This window comes from Pyricularia pennisetigena, chromosome 2 (genome assembly GCF_004337985.1).
Source record: "Pyricularia pennisetigena strain Br36 chromosome 2, whole genome shotgun sequence".
In the NCBI taxonomy this organism is placed as follows: domain Eukaryota; kingdom Fungi; phylum Ascomycota; class Sordariomycetes; order Magnaporthales; family Pyriculariaceae; genus Pyricularia; species Pyricularia pennisetigena.
In genome coordinates, this window is record NC_043741.1 from 7,488,869 (window position 1) to 7,509,472 (window position 20,604).

Below are 20,604 nucleotides of genomic sequence, written 5' to 3' on the forward strand. Positions count from 1 at the left end.
AAAAAAAAAAAAAAAAAAAAAAAAAAGCCTGTCTGATGTTGGGAAAAGGGCCAGGGGAAATATCAATAGGCATTGCGCCCGAGAACTAACAAATCGTGCGAATTGTAGAACACCCAAAAGGAAATGGAGGAAGCCATGGCCAAATGCAAAGCCAAGCTCGACGCGGATCCAAACGACCAAGATGCCGAGTTCGAGTTGACCGTCAACCAGTACTTCTACTCCATGGGCGTCCGCGGCGACAGCACCCCCGAGGTGGCCGACTACCTGGGCTACCTCGACAGCCGCCGCCTCTACCCGGACGTCAAGCCGTCCACGCTGCGGGAGTACTACCAGACGGTCCTTGACGGCAAGGAGGTCAACCCTTATGGCAGTTCATAGGGGGGGGGCTTGTGGTAGCCTGGTAGGAAAAGTGGGTGCGCGCTAGGAACCGAGGAGGAAAAGACCAAGTCCTAAATGTGCCGTTAACTTTGTCTAATGAGCTTCAGTGTTCCAAAAATGCACAATGAGATTGTCGAACAAGTCCTGGGGAAATATTCATACTCCCGAATTGGCTCCCAAAAAAGATCCGGTGCACTCTGCCTTGTCGTCGACCTATGTGCACTCCCGTTGATGATGCTGGAGACGCGGCAGGTCAGGTCAGGTCAGTTGCTTGTTGATTCTCCAGATAAAGGGAGAGCGCTGGCGCTAATGTCTTGCTGTTGTTTGTGCTGCTTCGACAGACATGCAAACACCAAGATCACCTGCACAGGGCTAGGTCGTGTCATGAGCTAAGTGTACACGTGTCTGCAACCTGATCGCATATGCACCGACCACGGTGGCCATTTCGAAGAAGACCAGCGGGAGCCGGATTCGCTGTTTGAATCTGCACACCAAGCAACCACAGAAAAGGAGCACTTTACTGAACAATGACAAATATATTTTGCCCCCAAGCTAGATCGGATTCGAATCTTGAGCAGTTGCCCCCGGGGTATGTTCGATAAGGCCGAATGGGCAAAGCTAAGACGACATGTTAGCACTCATTCTGAATTGAATCACGACAGGATCTATATTTCCAGATACAAGCTTACCAGTGCTGGTATTTGGTTTTTGTCTGACAGCTTCTGGAGCCTTAGAATCACAGTCTTTGAGGATGAGGCAGAGTCTATCATGTCTCCATCAGCCCATCGCCCTCAAAGGCATACGAGTCTCACGGATGACATGAAAGACCTGAGAAGAGGATGCAGCGTAACGTGATTCGAAGAACAAAACAAAGAAAGAAAAAGAAAACTGTCTCCTCCTCAGGTTCTAGTTTCAAACACTGACCATGGCTGCGTATCTGAACGGCGACTCTACGTCCAAGCAGGACAATCATGTGCCTTCTCTGGGGGACCAGGTTCGGGAGCTAGGCGAGCCCTGCCTCAGTCCGTTATCCCCCAAAACCTGCTTGGCCCACGTCGTTAGTACAGTCATCGACGACAGCTTTCCGATACCGCCTCATATCCTATTCGCTTGGTAACGGGCTTGGCTTGCCTCTTCCAGATACCTTGTGCACACCGGTAGATTCGCTGTGGCAAGGGTGCTCGAACCTGGATACGGCCGTGGTTTCAAACATTAAAGCTAATTGTGAGGTGGCTATGAAATGCAACGAGCCTGCAGACGTTATCGGCACTTTCAAGTTTCAGCGGCAGGGATGTCGGGGTCCTCGGGAAATACAACGGATTCGGAGGGCGTTGGTTGTCTACCCGCCCAGCACCGCGGTCTAACTTCTGGTCAATGCGTTCAATTTGGGGTGCGCTGAAAATCGCAAGCCCTGCTGGTCTGGTAAAACTCGATATCCTGATAAAGAGCTTGGTGTATAGATCTTCGAAAGACAAGGCAACCTTGGTAGAGCGCTTAGCAGGAGTCGCATACTCGGCAGATAATAAAACTCTGCACAGGAGAGCCCACGGTAAAAATAAAAAGTTATTGCCTTAATTTAACCATGTAGCAACTATGTAAATGAATCCGGAAACAGACATGATGAGATGGGATGAACTCAATGCGCTCCCTCTGTCAGCTATTTATCACCTTGCTATTAATAGGACGGATAACTTGCCGATTTCGTGCGGGTCCATTCCGCCATGTCGTCCTCGGACTTTACAAGATCGTTGAAGCTCCGCGAAAGGGACTGCATAGGAATTCTGTTTGGAAAAAAAAAATTGATTTTGATTCTTCTCTTTGCGTTTTTTTTTTTTTTTTCTTTTTCTTCTTCTCTTCATCTTTCTTCTGGTTTTGGTTCTCAACGGAGCAAATGCTCAATTTCCGACCTACTCGAGTGATATTTGATGTCATGCAGACCCCGACCATCCTCACCTGCTTATCGTGCGATAAGGTGCATCCACGATCAAGAATTACAGGGCTACCTACCTAAAAAAATATTCGACAACATCGTATTTCGTTGCATTGCCTGTGGGCCATTTGTTTCAGGAAACTCGACATGTTTCCTAAAAAGGAAACGCTTATTGTTTTTTTTTTTGGTTCACGAATAGAATGTGGACCCTGCGTATTCTTGGGTCTCCTAGTGGTCGTAGCTTTAAGGTCATTCACAAGGCATTAATTCTGGGACCTAGAAATGGACTTCAGCCCCCAAAACACGGTAAAGATTTTCAGTGGTGGTCTTTTACGAAGTAGAATTCAGGTTTCCCGGCAACAAGTCGGGTAACTGATTCTGTTGGTCTCTTTTTCCGTCCAGCACAACCCATAACTGCCCAAGTCAGTCGTTTTGATTGCCAAAATATTCTTGCAGGTAGTACCCCGTTGAGAAATTTAGGTAGTTCAAGATAGATGGCGCTTGTGATCGGATCTCATCCAAAACCACTGTAACGCTGTAGAGTTTAAATCTTCAACTAGACACCTGGTGACAATCTTGGCAGGTAATTATCCCCCGATTTCCCCTCTCGGAAGCTAAAGACACAAACTTTAACCAGTAGCACGGTTCGAAATTTAGTCATTTGAGCAACTATCCCCAATTTGACGGGGAGATCCATCAGTCAAAGAGTTGGTGTTTGTTTTGTTGCGGTACAATCAATACTCTGACCAAGCGCGCGCGCCAACCTCACCTTGGCGTGAGGAGCGGGCGTCGTTTCGTTTCAATGGGTTGTGGCAAACGGTGGGCCTTGAATCGCGACCATACCCTAGGTAGCAGCAAGAGGCTTCACTCCCACGGCGAGTCATTGATGATCGCTAAATGACCTAAACTAATCAAAGATGGTTGTGGGTGTCGTGGCCAAAAATGCCATCATGATCGGCACAAAAGTGCCGGCGTATTGTGCTATATCGATATCCTGAGCTGTCAAAATTCGTTCCCTGGCATCCACAGATCTGGCATGTTCATCATGCAATGTCCACCGCGGTAGGTAGATCTCAAAGGGCCTCAACTCCGCTATCATGCGTCCGACGGAGTTTGTGCAAACCCAAGAGCCGCGACAGCTGAAAAATTGACAACAACTGTTATCAAGCGCTGCGGCCAACATTGGGAAACAAAATGTGCCGAGTATCCGACGGCTGATGGCAGTCAAAGGGTATCCCAACTATTTTAAACTACAGTAAACTCTATGTGCAGGGGCCACTACCTTGATATTGATAGCAGCTATGTATATGTTTTAGGTGGAGGGAACCGGCATGGGCACGGGCCACACACGCGGGAAATCGTCGACATCAGGGTCACATATAATTGTGGTAGGCTGCAGGTAAGGTTCAGGTACTGGTTCCTTGGCTCGTGCTAAGATCGCCCGAACAGCGCAAGGTTCAGGAGGCGCATGATGAAGGAACCTGGGGCCGCTTTATGCAAACGCTGGGGACTTCGTTGTATCAGCCCCACATGTCTATATGTGTCCTTCGTACAAAGTATCTTGGTCCTTCAGATCCACCCGCGCTTGTAGGTCAGGCATCGCGACTTATGATGATCTTTAGAGATTTACGGGGCTATTTTAAAGTCGAAAAAGTGGTGATGGTGAACATGGGTAGCATGAAGTTTTGAACGTAGATGGCCAATGGATCGTATTCCCTGAACTCGGCTAATTGATATATAGTTTGACCTCCTTTCCATTGCGGATGGATCCAACAGCCAAGCTTCATCAATTCGAGGAATGGCTCCATCTCGTTTAATCGCCACCAACAAAGTACGTTCAATATCGTGAAACTCTCGATATTCACAGAGCTTCACGCCATTACCTCGACTTCTATAAGAACAGAGCTTTACAAGCGATACAATAATCTAATGTTTGTCCCCTCTCCAAACAGCCTTCTTTCATAACATCACAGTTTGCTTTTCTCTTCTTTTCCGACTTTCTCGTTGAGTTGCCATTTTTCAAACACATTGTCCCTTTACGACCCAGCTTTTTTCTGTTTTTTTTTTTCTTTTTTTCTATCATTGTTATTGTTTCCTGCACTCCACCAAAATGCAGTTCTCCTTCGTCACAGTTTTGACCACCGTCCTGGCCGCCGCCTCGACCGCCTCGGCCCTCGCCATCCAGCCCGCGCACCTGGAGACCCGGGGCCCCACCGTCACCATCCTGGAGGAGGCGGCCGTTGACAAGCGCGGAGCCGCTGCTTCAATCGGCAGCGCCGCCGGCACCGAGGCCGCCAAGGAAGCCGCCAAGATCGCGATCCGGGCCGTCGCCAGCCTCATCGGCAACATCGTCGAGTGGGACAGCGCTCGCCAGACCTTCACCAAGGAGACGGTCAAGCAGATGATGGACAACAACAAGGACCCGACCATTGTGGCTGCCGCCTGCTACAACAAGGGCTACAGGGTCCAGAACGAGAACAACATCGACGGCAAAACCAGCGTCGACTTCAAGCTTGGCGTCCTCCACACCAACTACGACTGCATGTACCTCAGGGCCCCCAATGCCTTCTGGACCGACAGCGACGGTGGCTACCAGAACGTGAGTGTGACCTTTTGATTGATTATCCCGAGTCCAAACCCCACTTTACTGACAACTCTTTAAAAAAAAAACAGCTTGCCTACCGCTACACCAAGGCTTGCTGGTTTGACAGCAAAACCGGCGACCTCACCTGCAACTAATGTCTCACAACACGAACCCTTCTTTCCATGTTACTCTCTCACATCATCCATTTTCCTGCTCCTCCTCACCAACACCGCTTCTTTTGGGAAGCATCGCAGCAACTACGCATGGAAAAACGCATAACGACCTCTGCCCCTTTTCTTTTGTCACCGCAAGCCTTCATCTCTTTCTTTCTGTTCCGAAATGAAGTAATAGTACGACACTTTTCTTTCGTTCGACTCATGGATCTTCATGGTTGACCTTTTTATTCGCGGATTTTTGTAGTGTAGTACTCTTGGTAAGGGTACAGGTTCTGTTTTGTTTCTTTTTTTTTCTCTCTTTTTCTTTTTTTCTCTGTCTCTCTTTTCTTTTGTCTGGGACGGGAACGGGATTCCTCTAGGGGTGGTTTCGGAGGTGCAGTTCGCTTGAATGTGCCGCTCTTTTTTCCTTTCCTTTTTTTTTTGCTCATTTCCTTCTTCTCTTCGTCTGTCATCTGGGAGCTGGGCCCCTGGCTCCATCCCAATGGCATCCTTTTTATTATATTCATTCGTTTCTCATATTTTCTGGTCCGACAGCTGAATACAACTGTTCCAAAAACTCTGGAAAATGCGTCTGAAAACTGTGATCTTGAATTTTTTACTGAGACTCCCAGCCAAAGCTGCGTCTATCTACACAGCAAATAGACTTGCACATGAATGAATTGAAATCAATGAGACTATGGCTTGGAGCTTGGAGCTTGTAGCTGGGATGATTGCAGAAGTTGCGCTGGATCTTCTTGCGATTCGACACTAATTAGCGTTATTTCGGTAGGGTAAGAAGCGTTGTCATTGCTTTATGCGAGTACTCAACGGTGACCAAAAGGCTACCCGAAATCCGGGTGACCCATCCGAATCCATCCCGCAACCCCTTATTCATGATGGCTGTCGCTAGGGTCTCCTGCAAAACACGCCATCGTCCTTGCTCCCAAGGTATGCCAAAACCCACCCACGGGGGCCCGCGTCGGCCCAAATTGGTGGGGCGGGCGACCCCGTGGGTCGGTTGAACTATTTATAGGGGGGCCAGGCCCGGCGCAAAATTAAACGCGGGTTTTTTTTGGCAACCCGCGGGCCCCCGTGGCAAAACCCGTAGAAATGAATATTTTATGTATGAATATTAATATTTTTTTTTCTTTGAACATAAAATAAAATTAGAATTAGAACTAAAACATAGACTGAAAAGTAAATTTACTAAATTTTTATTTTACAGTTAAGTTTTTTTTTTTTTCTTTTTTTTTTGTATTCGTCCATTACAAAACCCACCGGCTACCCAATTCGGGCTGAGCCAACCAGCCCGCGGGCCCCCATTAGCCCACCAAAAACAAAAAACCCGTGGGCCTTTACGACCTCCGGCCAAAGCCCATGGGCTGGTGGGCCGGGCCGGGCTATTCCTTTTTTTCGGGTTTTGGCAGGCCTTAGCTGCTCCATGCTATATACAGTTATAATTTCTCAAGACATCAAGACTGTGGCTTGGGTAGCCGCATACCAGGCAGTCACGTGGGTCATCACTTCGTCTGCGCGGGACCAACTGCCGAGTGCCGACGTTGAGGGAGTCTTTGGGAACGGGAAACGCCTCCGGCGCAAATGGTTCGGGGTAGGAGCGCCGTGGTGCTGATTGCGAAAAGAGCGATGACTTGGACAAAGTTGGAGATGCGCATTTTGAATGTTTGATCTGCAAAGTTGGACGCTGCAAGGATATCAAAAAGAGATTGAATGCGCAGCCTTCGTAGAGCATTTATCCAGAAACGTGCTGGCTAAAAGCCTTGGGCTGCAAAATGAGCATCGCCTCAAAAAATAGTCGTGCATGCTGGGTTAGAGCTTGTATACGAATCGCCTGTGAGGTGGCAGAGTCAATCGACTTGGCAGCAACGGGAAAATGACGTACTATAGGGAAGCTTCGATGATAGAGTATCTTTGGTTTTGGATCCGCAAACGGCCAAGTAAAATCCCAATTGTAGAGACCGCTATGAGATGTTTCTCTTTCTTGCAAATGTAGTGAGTCCTGCAGGGACCCAGATAACGCATCAAATATGACATACCGATAGCGGCGACTTCTGGGACAACCGCGGGCGTGGCAGTGCCACTGCCTCAAGTGTGATAAACACGGCGGTGAAGCGCATTTGGATTAGGGATGAATGTGTTTTTGAGGAGCCCTGAGCTTTTTTGGGAGATTGATCGTAAGAGGATCATGTCGAGTCTTACAGGATCTGATTGAAGCTCGCTATTTAAGAGAAATCACATGCGATGAGGAATTTGGGTGGGGAAATACAGATAGTAAACTTTGCAAATTCCTAATGGGTTGGTCAAGATGTGCAAAGATTGAAAGACTACTCCGGACATGCCACAGTATACAAAACAATAAATCCATTTCCATTATTTCTGTTTGAGAAACTGTATAAAAGTTCAACATATTAATATTGTAAGCTGTTTTGATTGTAACTATTGATAACACTTTACAAACTTACTGTCAGTAGTAAGTTGTTAGTGGGGTTTTAAATTTGATAGACATGGTAATTTCTTTTCCTCCAGACGAATCGCACAGCAAAAATGAGGCTTTGCAACTCGTACATCTCGGGCGCCGTGGATCCAAAACTCATATTTGTCTGTCCCCTTATACGTATTTACGTACAGTACATAAATGTCCGGAAGCTACCGTTTATGCCATAAATCGGGCCAGAATCTATTGCAAGTATCTGATAGACTTCTTCCACTTAATCTGACTATTGAAATAATTCCAGCATAGGGTATTGTCTTAGCCAGCGCATTAATAATTTACACTAGCAGAAATTCGCGGTCTGATGATTGGTGTCTGGACAAAGCCTAACGAGATGGAATTATGCAGAATATCGGAGTTGCCGATGGAGACTGAGTCTTTCCGTTCGAAAGATAAAAAAACATAAGCAAGAAGATAAAGAAATTAGCATGGCTATGCCTGTTGGCCATGGAAATGAATGTGTATATGTATATGTCAGGCTTTGCTTCATCCCGAAGATTTCCTTTTCTTGTTTGTTTCTTCCTCCCCCCCCTTTTCGCCTATCATTTAGCCCTATTTTACAATTCGGCTATTTTTTTTTTTTTTTTTTTGCCTGAGTAGAAAATCAATAGTTCAACATGCTCACCTCGAAATTTATACAAATCCTTCTTGCCAGCAGTTGCATGGCGCTCTCTGCATCGAACAATGTTGGCGCCGTCGCCATTGTTTCCGAAACCTTTCTTCCCGACAGGACTTCGAGTTTGGCTGCACGCCGGGAGCCAGACAATGCTGGTTGCCAAAGCCCCGATCGAAGTGACGACGACGACGACAATGACGATTATCAATATGTAATCTACGATCACGACGATCCATCAACATGGCATCCCATAGAGGACGTCGACTAAAGCCCGCCGTAGGCTGCAGGGTTTTGAAATGTCAGCTGCGCGTCTGTTATCGTGTGGCGCAGTCGAGCGGTTGTCAGATTCGCTATAGGCTAAATTGCGGCGACATGTATCAGGGGGCCAATCATAGGGCCGGAATCGTACTGGATGAAGCCCTGCAGCAGGTTCGGCAGCCCACCGTTCAGCCAGCTCGTTCGTTGGACCACCCCAACCCCGCGGGTCTGTCTGCTGGATTTACTTGGACGGCATTCCGTATCACCACCCGTCGCCATGCGGCTGACGGGCGGATTTTAAGGCCTGGACCGCGGTGTCTGACAAGACCCCGCTTCGACGACCTGCAGCCCGTCGAACGGTTTGCGCTAGACTCTTTCTGTCCAAAGCTTCACAAATCGGAATAAACCTGGCGTATTTCCTTGCAGCCAAGAATGGGCGATAGTTCGTCCGCGGGTTTGGCTTGTTTACTTGATAATCTTGGTGTATAAAGACAACAGATTGGCGACCCTGAAGCGAGCGAAATGGAAGAAACAATCCGGCAAAGCATTGCAGACACAAACACGAGCTTCGAAATTCAACATCAGAGACAATCGTCCTTTTACTTGTCCCCCCCGAAAAAGCAGGAATACAAACAAAAATAAATCCCACCTAGAACCGCAACAATGAGTTTCTGCGAAGGCGTCAAGTTCAACCCAGACAAAGACATCCCTGATCTCCAGGGCAAGGTCATCCTCGTGACGGGCGGCAACACGGGTCTCGGCCTCGAGAGCATCCGCCAGCTCGCCCAGCACAACCCGGCTCACATATACATGGGCGCGCGGTCGCGGGCCAAGGCAGAGCAGGCGATCGAGTCGATCCGGGCCTCGACGCCGGCCGCGGCCACGACGCCCATCACGCCTCTCGAGCTTGACCTGGCCTCCTTTGCGAGCATCAAGTCGGCGGCGCGCACCTTGCTCGCGGCGTCGGACCGCCTCGACATCCTCCTCAACAACGCCGGCATCATGAACATGCCCGAGGGCCTGACGGCCGACGGCTACGAGCTGCAGTTTGGCACCAACCACGTCGGCCCGGCGCTCTTGACGCAGCTGCTGCTCCCTCGGCTCAAGCGCACGGCAGCACTGCCCGACAGCGGCGACGTCCGCGTCGTGTTCTTGAGCTCGAGAATAGAAGGGTACGCGCCGAGCGGCGTCTTTGACTCCCCCGAGAAGCTCAAGACCACAATGGCCGAGACGGGCACGCAGTCGCGGTACGCCACCAGCAAGCTCGCCAACGTGCACTACGCCTGGGCGCTGGCCGAGAAGAACCCGGACCTCAAGGTCGTCTGCGTGCACCCCGGAGTGGTGCAGACGGGTCTGCTGAGCACCTGGAAGGACGGCTTCAACCCTGTCGTCAAGGGCGTCATGAACCTGGCCGGTCGGGCCTTGATGACCACGATCGAAAAGGGCGCATACAACCAGGTCTGGGCTGCGACGGCTGCCGAAGGAGTGGAGACGGGCACTTTCTATCACCCGGTGGGCGTCAAGGGGAAGGGGTCAAAGGCCAGTAAGGATGCCGGGCAGAAGGATGTCTTGTGGGACTGGACGCAGAAGGAGTTGGACGGACATCTTGTCGTCTAGTAAGTCCGAGGCCTTTAGGCGGCTGAGAGGGGTCATCTTTGAGGGAAGAGGCTGGAGCACAGAACAGCATGTTGTCATTTCCTTTTTTTTTTCTTTTTTTTTTTTCTCATCATCTCCACCAATGACTTTAGCGCTCAAAGGCTTTTCATAGACATATAATGCACTCACCATCATATTTCGCTTCGCGTCACCGCAAAACCATGCGCAAGCGGATATCCCACCGTTTTCATGGAAAAGACCTGTAATATTAGAGAGGACCGCTGCCGACGATTCTCCGAGGCGTGATCAAGGCGTTGGCATGACTAGCGATTGTAACAACCGGTGACGAGCATTGCGATAAAGTTATGCGTTGGTTACGCTGGGAAAAGGAGAACGGAAAAAATAAACCAAAGTGTAAACTGGAAGCCGGCTATCTCTGTTGCAGTGCGTTCAAAATGGATCCTTACCCCACAAGGCAGATCTTGTCTCATTCCGGAAAGCAGCACGGTGGTGGAGTATGCGGTGCATTGCGCAATTCCCCATACGAGATCAATACAAGGGTTCCAATCCCGATCTTGTTGTGCTCATGTTGGGAGGTGCAGTGCCTGTGCGCCACGGCCCTGTCGGACGCCGACATAGCATCGCGCAGTGACACAACCTATATTAGGTCGTGGCCATTACGGGGTAAAGGCTACTTTGAGTAAAAAGGAGCGGCAAATGGAAGACTCGGTGAGGTTTCATTTATTTGGTTTCTTAGTTTTTCCCTCTCCTTGGTAAGCGGGTTTGGTATGTATNNNNCTCCCGAATAGGGGGACAAAGCGGTATGGCCCCCGAAGTGCAGCTCCTTTCTGATTTTGGCAGGTAGACAGGTGGGTGGCATTTGCAAGCCTAGCGCAAAAACTGCGTACCAAGTACGGCCCCCCTGAATTCAAGTTCAATACAGCAGAGTCAGTCATTTGATGGTTCTACTTCGGCTTCGGGCTTCAAGACGACGCCTCGATGCCAAGCCTCAAAAAACACATTCGTTATGCCTCATACGTGGGTACCTTGAGTAATGTCCAAAGCCCCGCACGCCTCCCCGAACGAGCCGTTGAACCCCTATATGTTCGGAAAGACCGAATGAATCTCGGCTCGGCTCCACTACGGCCACTCCCGATTGAGTAGCACCGCCGTCCCGACTCCTATCGCTCTCGTGATGTACGACGAAAAGTCTCAGCAAATGTGAAAGCTATATAAGAAGCCATCGTTGCTCTCGAAGACGCTTCTTGTTTTTTCCACTCTCATCACCATCATCACATTCCAACCACATTCACTCTTTCGAATCTAGCTTTCTCAGCCACCCACAACCAAAACTTTTCAAAATGCAGTTCTCCAAGATCTCCGTCGCCGCCATCTCCATGGCCCTCTTCTCCCTGGCCTCTGCCGCCCCCGCCACCGAGGTCCCTCATATCCAGGCCCGCGCCAACTGCTTCGGCGATGCTATCGCCTCGGGCAGCAGCTGCGTTGCCGACTGCATCAAGAATGGATCCAGCGACGTGAGTACCTGGCTATCTGATGGAGATATGGCCCTCACTATGAAGAAGAAGAAAGAAAAGAAAAAACTAACCACCAAACTTTTTTGCTCACTCAGTGCATCGTCGGTTGCAATGCCAGCACTCTTAGCAAGCTTGCCGGCTGCATGATCTCTGGCAAATAAGCGACGGCGCAAGACTATCTCAACAAACCAAGTTCATGCATTACACGGGGCGACCACATAGTCGGGCCGGGGTTTCAATGGGCATTCGGTCAAGGCGCACTTCGTTTGGGCACACTGTACCATACATAATTGTCTTATACAGAATTGTAATTTTTGCTTTTGCAAACAAAGTTTGCTCAGTGCGCCTACTCAACCTGACTTTTCATTACCTGACATTTGGTGACATTTAGTCTCTTGTAATGGACACGCCACTGACACCAGTGGGATGTCCCAGGCCAGACGCAAGTATAGACATGGTGAAAAAAAATATAAGCAGAGTAGAAAAACGCCTGAGAGGCGAGAGACATTCTAGCTTTAAACATAAAATGAACTTTTATGGCCTTTTGATTTGTTGCCGTACGATTTGGTGGATCTCCCTGGCCCCGTAGTTTGGCCCAAGTTCTGTGCAGTCACTGCAGTGAATATTGTTATCGATGTAAAGCAACGAATCCCTCGTTCTGCTGAAGCAAGACCGTCATTGCAATTCACATGCACGCTTGTTGTTAAGCTAGATATTGGCGGCGCGATAGTAATCATCCAGACTTCTTGGAACTCATTCAGTGGAAATGACAGTGTCTAGTTCAGCTTGCATGGTGAATTTTATCCGCCTATAATTGTCCTATTGAAGCCTAAACCGGTTAAAAGGCAGCCATGTTGTGTAAGCCGCTTGACCGCTTTGGCTTGGGATTGCACATTTGCTTTCAAAATCCCTATGTTGTGTGCAGTTGAATCTCACGTCATGCAACATCTCAGCTGGCGATTGCCAGCGGCGTGATTCAGCGTCCGTCAGCGTACATATTTGGACAGCGAATCAGCATCAACCGCACCTCCATATTCAGTGTTGCGAACGATGAAGAGTTTTTCTTTCAAGCGGTCAGTTATGCTATGCCCCAATCTGACCATTCAGCTGAGGTTAGTCTTCTGTGCTGTATCGCAAGAATTAGGTATGTGGGGTGCAACACTTTTGAATTAGATTGTAATAACACTCACTGGACAAAGATCTGCAAGGCTATTTTGAGTATTATAAAAAGCCCATGGTCTAGTCCACTTCTCACAGCCCAAAAACTTCTATCCCAAGCAGCGCTCCTCCGACAAAACAAAACCCAAACACAAACCCAATCGCCACCACAGCTTCGCAGCTATCCACCAGCAACATGCGCTACACCACGGCCCTCACGACCCTCCTCCTCCCGCTGCTCGCCAGCGCGGCCCCGGCCCCCAACGCCGATGCCACCGTCCCCGTCTCGACCACCTCCCCGCTGGCCGACGACGTGCCGGGCATCTCCAACGCGACCGAGGCCGACAGCGGCATGAGCATCATGGACAGCTGCTGGGGCTCGCACGACATCCAGCGCAGCGACGTCAACAACCTCAAGAACTGGCTGCTGAGCAACGACCCGGAGGCGAGAACCTACCTCGCCCGCCGCACCTCGAGCTCCTGGAGCCTCGGCACCGCCCGCATCACCCTCAACAACGACTACTTCTTCGAGGACACCTCGGTCAAGCGGTTCGAGTTTGGCTGGGCCCTCGGGTGGATTGCTGACAACTGCTGCAGTGGGAACCTCTGGTAAGGATTTTTTTTTTCTTTGGCGCGCCCGCGCTTAGTTCGAGGGGGGAGTCTCTGGAAGACTAGACGAAAACAAACGCTAACACGCTCACCTTTAGCATGGCTGGCGATGCTACTGCCTCTGGTGTCAATGGCTTGCATCTCAGGGCTGTTATGAACAAGTTCTGAGGCTCTGGGCTTGCTTTGTGGAGAGAGAGGTTTTGCGGGATATTATTGGTTGTGGTTGTGTGGTTTTTTGCTGGCCCCTGATTCTTTTCATGTCTTTCATTTAACCTATAGATCTTTACTATTTCCTTCCTTGATTTTCATTTTTTATTTATTTCTTATTCACCTCGCTCTTTATACATTCAGCAGACAAATTCCCGATCCAGATAGAAATAGACGTATCCTACTAGACCATATTTGCTGAATGCGTATGCTAAAACCCTGACAAGGGGCACAATTGGTTGTTTCAACAGCAAATATGCCTGCGCGCTGCAACCCTCATGTGGGACGTAAACGGCAAAATCTAGTGTACAAATAAGTTGGAACACAATAACAACAAAGGACTGGTGATAGAACAAACGTAAAAAGCAGGCTTGGCATTTCTGATTTTAGTCGGGTCATTGTAAAATACGCGTTCTTAGCAGAGAGATTGGCTGTCGGCGCTGCAACGTTCTAACCTAATACATTTGGAAAAACCACATACAATTGCAAGCAAAATATCTTTAATTTAGACATCGCTATAATGATGCAAATGGGTATATTGCTAGCTACAAATTCAAGGTTCGACGGGAATGTGAACCTTGGCATAAACCTTAGCGTAAGGCATTCCAAAACCCCCCCACGCGGTAGTCTCAGTGCTCAGACTAAACCCCCCTGCTTCGCAGTGGGGACCGAGCGCTCCATGTACCTTTCAGCCACATGGCTTTTCGACCAATTGCATTGGCCGAAAAGATCGCGTTCGTTCTAGTTTGAGGACAATTTGTCGCATTTCGCCGTTCATGGCGGGTATATATACTGTATACGCATTGTAATAGCAAAAAAATAGTGTAACCAAAGTATACCATTGAATATTCGAATATAAAGTTAAATAACAATCGTAAAAATATAAAATAACCTGCGTTGGATTAATTGGGATTCGGTAGTTCTTCCACTGAAAACCGCGCTTCTATAACGAATTTATTTGAAAAGACATGTAAGTATTTAGTAAAACTTGTAACTTTTTACTATATTTAATTATTATTTTAAGTAATGATGTAGAATATTGAACTTAAATAAGACTATACTATTGACGGTCCAACGGATTTAAAACTATAGCGTGCATGCAAATATCGTTTGAAATAAAAGTTAAATTAGTATTTTTGTATCAACTGATAATTTATTAAAAAACTGAATTATTTACGCAGATATTAATACAACTAGAAAAAGCCTCAATTTATCCATTTATTCATAAATCTGTAAATAAATGTTGTTTAACTGTTTTTACCAAATTTTATTTAATTAAATAAAGCAACAAATAGAAAAGTAACACAAATTCAGCATGTTTTAATGTAAAAAATTATAAAAGCGGGTATTATAAATCGGATCTCACGTGGACGTCTGTTTATAGACGTATCCTAACCCCCGAAGGTTTGGTTTTATTATTGTTGAAATTGGTAAAAATTTAAAAGCGTTTCGATTGTAAATTTTATATAAGATTATATATACTTTACCTACGCGCTTATTTAACGGCTTATATAATGAGATATATACACCAAACTGTAACATTATATTATATATCCGTATACCACCCCCCATTTGCAAAACCCTTGAAATCTGGTTGCAAAAAAATATAATCTTAAATTAATTGAATAGAGCAGAAAATAGATAAACAATACATATTTAGCATTTTTTAATATGGAAAAATAATAAAGACCGGTATAGATAATCGTTTTTCACGTGGACGTTTGTTTATATACGTTATCCAATCCCTGACATTTTGGTTTTATTATCGTCAAAATTGGTAAAAATATAAGAGCGTTTCGATTGTAAATTATACACAAAGATATATATACGTATACAACCCTCCACGAGCAAAAGTTCTAAAATTTGGTTGAAAAACAAAAATAATATAAATAAAAATCGAGAATTTACAAATTATCGAAAAAACAGCACCGCCATAAACGGATTAAAGGCAAATGGTATCCAATTCGTAGTCTCAGGGCTCATCCCTGAAGCCCAAAACTCCACAATTAAACCATTCCGTTCGCTTCGCTCCACTTTATAATTTAATTGCGGTTTTGCAATGTATTTATGGGTTCATCCAAAAAACGTTTTGTTTGGGTTTGAGGACAATTTGTCGATTTTCGCCGTTTATGGCGGTATTTTTGGCCTTTTTTCGACCGATACTCCTTTATTATTCCACAACCACGCAAAATATTAAAAAAAAATATCGTTGAAAATAGCGTTTAATACCGCTATTAGTAGCGATTTGATTTATTTTTTTATTTGCTCCGACGGCCGAATTGGATACCACCTGCCCTTAATTCGTTCATGACGGTACTGTTTTTTCGAATTCTTTTTCGATTTTCGATTTTTTTAATATTATTCTTAATGGTTAACCGAATTTTATAACTTTTGCACATGGAGGGTCGTATATATATATATATATATATATATATATATGTATATATATATACCGTTACAATAAATTCTGATGCATATACCGTATATTATAAACAGTTAAATAAGCGGATAGGTAAAATACATATTTTTTTATATATAATTCATAATCGAAACTCGCTTATACTTTTACCAATTTCGACGATCATAAAGCCACAATTTTAGGGATTGGACTATATATATAAACAAACGTCCACGTAAAACCAAATCAATAATACTTATTGTCAACAATATGGGTTGCTAACAGGGGTTTAGGCATTAGCCTAGGTGCGGCGTGGTGCTAGTTACGTTGTAAAAGCCTTTAATTACAGGGCTTAAATGCATTAAAATGTTCACTAAATTTGGGATTAATAAATTTGATTTATTGGTGAGGAAATTTTGTTTTATCCCCCTTACATACTCTCCGACATCGAAATGGGGGTCCGCACCCCGCAAAAGGTTTCGGTGCCGCACACGATTTTCCGAAAAATTATTTTATATACGATATTGATTAAACACCCTTATTTTTATATAAACCATCTCTGGGTTCGCACTTATTTACTAATTTGGTGAAAGTTTTAACCCGGTACAGGGTAATTAATTCGTAAATGCAGGGTGGGTATTAAACCCGGTACAGGGTAAAACCCCATTCGCTAATTTTAAATCGCAATTCCTGCAACACAGAAAATATAATAGAAAATTTAATAACCCCAACAGCCCCATTTCGGTACTATTTATTATGGTTTACATACAAATACAAATGGACCCATTATATGCTAAATAACGTATATAATTAACACCCCCTTTTTTTACTATTATTCATATAAAGTCGGAAAAAACAAATATATAAAAAAAATATAAAACCCTAAAAAAAATCCCCCTTATATCCCAACCCGATTCGAATTCCTGATATAAACCCTTTGGATAATTAAACCCTTTATACCGACCTATAACCCCCAAAATGGACGAACCCCCGAATTGGAAAAAACCCCTAAAATTATAATAACCCCCGGATTCGAACCCCCGATTTACATAATATTAACCCACGGAATTATTTATTAAGTTAAATAGTTAATTTTGCAGTTCGTTGGTAATAATCCAAATTAGGTATATTATATAAAGTATTTCGAATGCGTAAATCGCCCAAAACACGAGCTTTTTCAATTTTGATTCAATTTCTGGTACAAGGTCGGTATAAATTGTTTATTAATTAACCTGTGCAGGGTAAATTCGGATAATACGGCCGGTATTAGGCTAATAAAAATTTAATATCTGCAAATAAAGGAAATATAATGGGGTATTAGTTAGCGAATTAATTAAATACTTTAAAATTCAGTAGGTAAAAACTAAATTTTTAGGGGTTTAAACCCTATAAACTTCAAAAAAACTTTGTAAATTGGAAGCGTTAAGGGTTTTATTAAACCATTAGCGGGCATGTGTTTGGATTCCAGGTATTTGAGGGTTATTAATCCTTTTATAATTAAATCCCGTACGTAGTAAAACTTTAATAACGTATATTTAGTACATAAATGGTACGTAAAATCTTATACGTTAATTATAAAACCTGTATTATTTCCAAATATTATAATAGGGCCTTTTATAGGTAATTTAATTTTTATAAATAGGTTTTTAAACCATTGTATTTCACGCAGGGTTTCCGTTAAAGCATTGGTTTCGGTTTTTGGAATATTGAAAACTAGAATATTAACCTTTTTACATTTCAACGTTATAAGGCCCTCAAATAGGGTATACAAATATCCGTAAATGGATTTTAAATCTTCCCTAGCCCCGGCAAAATCGCTATTATTAAAACCCAGTAATTTTAGGCCTTTAAAACCCCCTATTAATAAATTGGGTGGTAATTCGGTTTTAAATATTTTAATTCCGTAACAAATGAATAAGGATTTAATACCCGCCAAATAGCGTAATAGGTTTTTAACTACCGTTAAATGGATTATAATAGCTTTTGTTAAAAAACGTGAAAACCATTAAACCGCAAAACCGATATCCGGGCGCGTTAATAGCATTAAATACATGAAATTGCCGAGAATATGTTATAATAATTTAATTTCCAACGCATTTACGGGTTTACCCCCGCTATATTTTAATATACCCGATTATAAAAGATTAAATATAAGTTTGCAATTAATTAATCCGAACGTTACTAATATTTCCTTTATATATTAATGTTAATAAAGCCAAAATAGGCGTTCAGGTTTATCTTTTATAATTTAAACGCCTAAAAAATAGGCTGCAGGGCCCCTGTTTTCCAACGCGTTGTGAGGAGGTTACGAGATAGAATAAGCTTAATCTTGAACGCGGGGAAAAGTGGATCACGTATAAGGCTGATGGAACGTTGAAATGGCAGATAACCGTCTGCTAGCGGGTAATAGAGATAATATATTGTTGTTGCACAATCGATTCGTTGAATCGTTGAATCGATAAAGGTTATGAAGGTGATGAATCTAAGGCTAAATTATGAATTACGTATTCGAATCCGTAGGTGCAGATCTTCGATCCGGATGTCCGGAATGCGGGGTCACGTCACATGATTTGGCCTTATTCATGTGACTGACCTGCCGACCTATTGAGCCTAACGGCCCATTGAGCCTAACGGCCTATTGTGCTTATGCATGCACAGAAAATCTGCGACCACAACGGGATTCGAACCCACGCATTTCAACAACGTTTATATGATATAGATTCTGGTACGTGCATTATACCACTAAGCTAGATTAAATATGACGTATTTGTTTTGTTGTTGAAACTATGAACAAAGACGTGATATATAAAGCTTTGTGTGTATAAACGCGTATACGTTTTATTTGTTATTTATTTATTTATTCGATGCAGGGTGACTGATAAAATTAGTCCGTGCTAGCCGTTATAAGATAATGCAGGGTAGCTAATATGTTTAGCCCTGCGCTAGCCATGTTCACACGCGTATATCTTATTAAAACGGGTTTTTAAATCCTAAAATATTGCGATTTAAAACCTATTAGCAGGTAATTGGTTACAAAAATAACGATAAAATGTTTGGATTTAACGTTATAAAAAACAGCGGGATTAAAAATTAATAGCTTAAAACCTTTTTTAAAAAATAGGGTTTTAAATTTGTTTTGCCATTTTTTTGAGCCTGTTTCAAACCATATAACGCTTTTTCCAATTATATAACCTGCAATTTTTTCGGGCTATAACCTATTTCCACTAAAATTTTAGCGGTAATAAAGTTACAATGTTTTACTTTATCGTTAAAACCAGTTGGAATTTGCAAATATATATTTACGTCGGTAAGGTTATTATTTAAAAACGCACCGATAAAATCGTTTTGTTTTTTTTCCCAATTTTGTCCATTAATTATAGCTAATAATATACGCCAGGTAGGTGGTATATTAATATTAGTAAAAGCTGTAATATAATTTAGGCCTTCGACCTGTAAAAAACCCCTAATAATAAACCTAGCTTTGTATTTTTTAGGTTTATTATTTTCATCCTTTTTTAATTTAAATACCGGCCGGGTAAAAACGAGTTTACGGTTTATAGATATTTTAATTTTAAGGATAAAACGGAAGGTTTTTGCACCAACGATTTGGTCGAATTTAAACGTTAAAACAATTTATTATTAAACATTTTTAAGGTTATTTAAGGCCTGTTAATAGTTATTTGGTTTACCGCTTTTAAAGGGTTTTTTCTATTTTGTTTTGGTTTAAAAACAAAAATAATGCGCGTAATTTGTATCCATTAAATTTGGGTTTTTAAACTGCAGATTTAATTCCCTATTTTATATTTTAGGTGCTGAAAACACCGGAACTTCCGTTATTTTAAAAATTGGATTAAATACCGCTACCGTTATAAATTCTGGGGGGCGAACAATAGGTTATACAGACCTGGCGGACATTGTGTTTTTAAGCTTTAAATACCTTATAACGGGTGGAAATTACCCTATAGCAGGTGGTAAATACCCTGTAATAAATGGTAAATATTCCATAATTTCAAAGTTTTTTAGGGGATAAATATCCGTTGGAACGCTGGTAATTTCGTTTTCAAATTTAAAATTAAAATGCCCTTTTAAATTTGTATTTCTTTTTTGAAATTTGTAACGTTTCCCTTGGAATAACCAGATTTTTAACGGTTATACCTTTTATAATTTCTACGGTAAAGGTTTTATATACGGCCCGTTTAACGGGTGCGTAAACCAACGCTGTAAAATTTAATAAATAAGTTAAAAGTTTTATCGTTTCGGTGCGGGGAACTAATTTATTAAATTTTTGGCGTTTTTCCAACGGTATAAAAACCTGGTATACAATATCAATAGCCCGAAAATACCCTAAATCGGGTCTATACGGTAATTTAAATTGGAAATCGGAATAAAATTCCTCGTAAAATATTAAATCCCTATTAATTACCGTTGTACGGTTAATTAAATTAATTATAGTAAATAATAAATAATATTATAAATATAATAGTAAACCCGCCGTTATAGTGGTAAACCGAAATTTATCCAAAATAACCCTAACGGACCGTTCCGTTAATCCGTTTTGGCCGTGGTTATAAATATTCGAAATGCTAAAACTAATATTTGTATTTATTATTATAGGGTAAGCCAACGGCCTTGAGACCGTTAAATATCCTTATTGGTATTATTACTAACGCT

The 20,604-nt window shown here is 43.7% G+C and overlaps 6 protein-coding genes across 6 annotated transcripts in view; all 6 read left to right on the plus strand.

Moving 5' to 3' along the window:
* The window catches only part of PpBr36_02061 (uncharacterized protein), a gene marked incomplete at both ends in the record, with an annotated part of 1,252 nt that extends 874 nt beyond the window's left edge, over positions 1–378 (plus strand). Inside the window, one exon of the mRNA XM_029889244.1 lies at positions 109–378. Coding sequence (XP_029750743.1) covers positions 109–378 — 270 coding nt within the window. The remainder of the gene's footprint in view (positions 1–108) is intronic.
* A 4,040-nt stretch (positions 379–4,418) lies between these two features.
* On the plus strand, positions 4,419–5,047 carry PpBr36_02062 (uncharacterized protein; the record flags this gene model as incomplete). Its single annotated transcript, XM_029889245.1, has 2 exons — positions 4,419–4,907; positions 4,982–5,047. The coding sequence occupies 2 exons, from the start codon at positions 4,419–4,421 to the stop codon at positions 5,045–5,047; spliced, it is 555 nt and encodes a 184-aa protein (XP_029750740.1).
* Positions 5,048–8,173: 3,126 nt separating this feature from the next.
* PpBr36_02063 (uncharacterized protein) lies at positions 8,174–8,440 on the plus strand (the record flags this gene model as incomplete). The annotated part of the gene is made up of 1 exon (XM_029889246.1): positions 8,174–8,440. One exon carries the CDS (start codon positions 8,174–8,176, stop codon positions 8,438–8,440), a length of 267 nt encoding a protein of 88 aa, XP_029750741.1.
* Positions 8,441–9,093: 653 nt separating this feature from the next.
* PpBr36_02064 (uncharacterized protein) lies at positions 9,094–10,047 on the plus strand (the record flags this gene model as incomplete). The annotated part of the gene is made up of 1 exon (XM_029889247.1): positions 9,094–10,047. One exon carries the CDS (start codon positions 9,094–9,096, stop codon positions 10,045–10,047), a length of 954 nt encoding a protein of 317 aa, XP_029750746.1.
* Positions 10,048–11,354: 1,307 nt separating this feature from the next.
* PpBr36_02065 (uncharacterized protein) lies at positions 11,355–11,722 on the plus strand (the record flags this gene model as incomplete). Its single annotated transcript, XM_029889248.1, has 2 exons — positions 11,355–11,561; positions 11,657–11,722. The coding sequence occupies exons 1-2, from the start codon at positions 11,388–11,390 to the stop codon at positions 11,720–11,722; spliced, it is 240 nt and encodes a 79-aa protein (XP_029750747.1). The 5' UTR covers positions 11,355–11,387.
* Positions 11,723–12,915: 1,193 nt separating this feature from the next.
* PpBr36_02066 (uncharacterized protein) lies at positions 12,916–13,496 on the plus strand (the record flags this gene model as incomplete). The annotated part of the gene is made up of 2 exons (XM_029889249.1): positions 12,916–13,328; positions 13,427–13,496. The coding sequence occupies 2 exons, from the start codon at positions 12,916–12,918 to the stop codon at positions 13,494–13,496; spliced, it is 483 nt and encodes a 160-aa protein (XP_029750744.1).
* Positions 13,497–20,604: the final 7,108 nt, after the last annotated feature.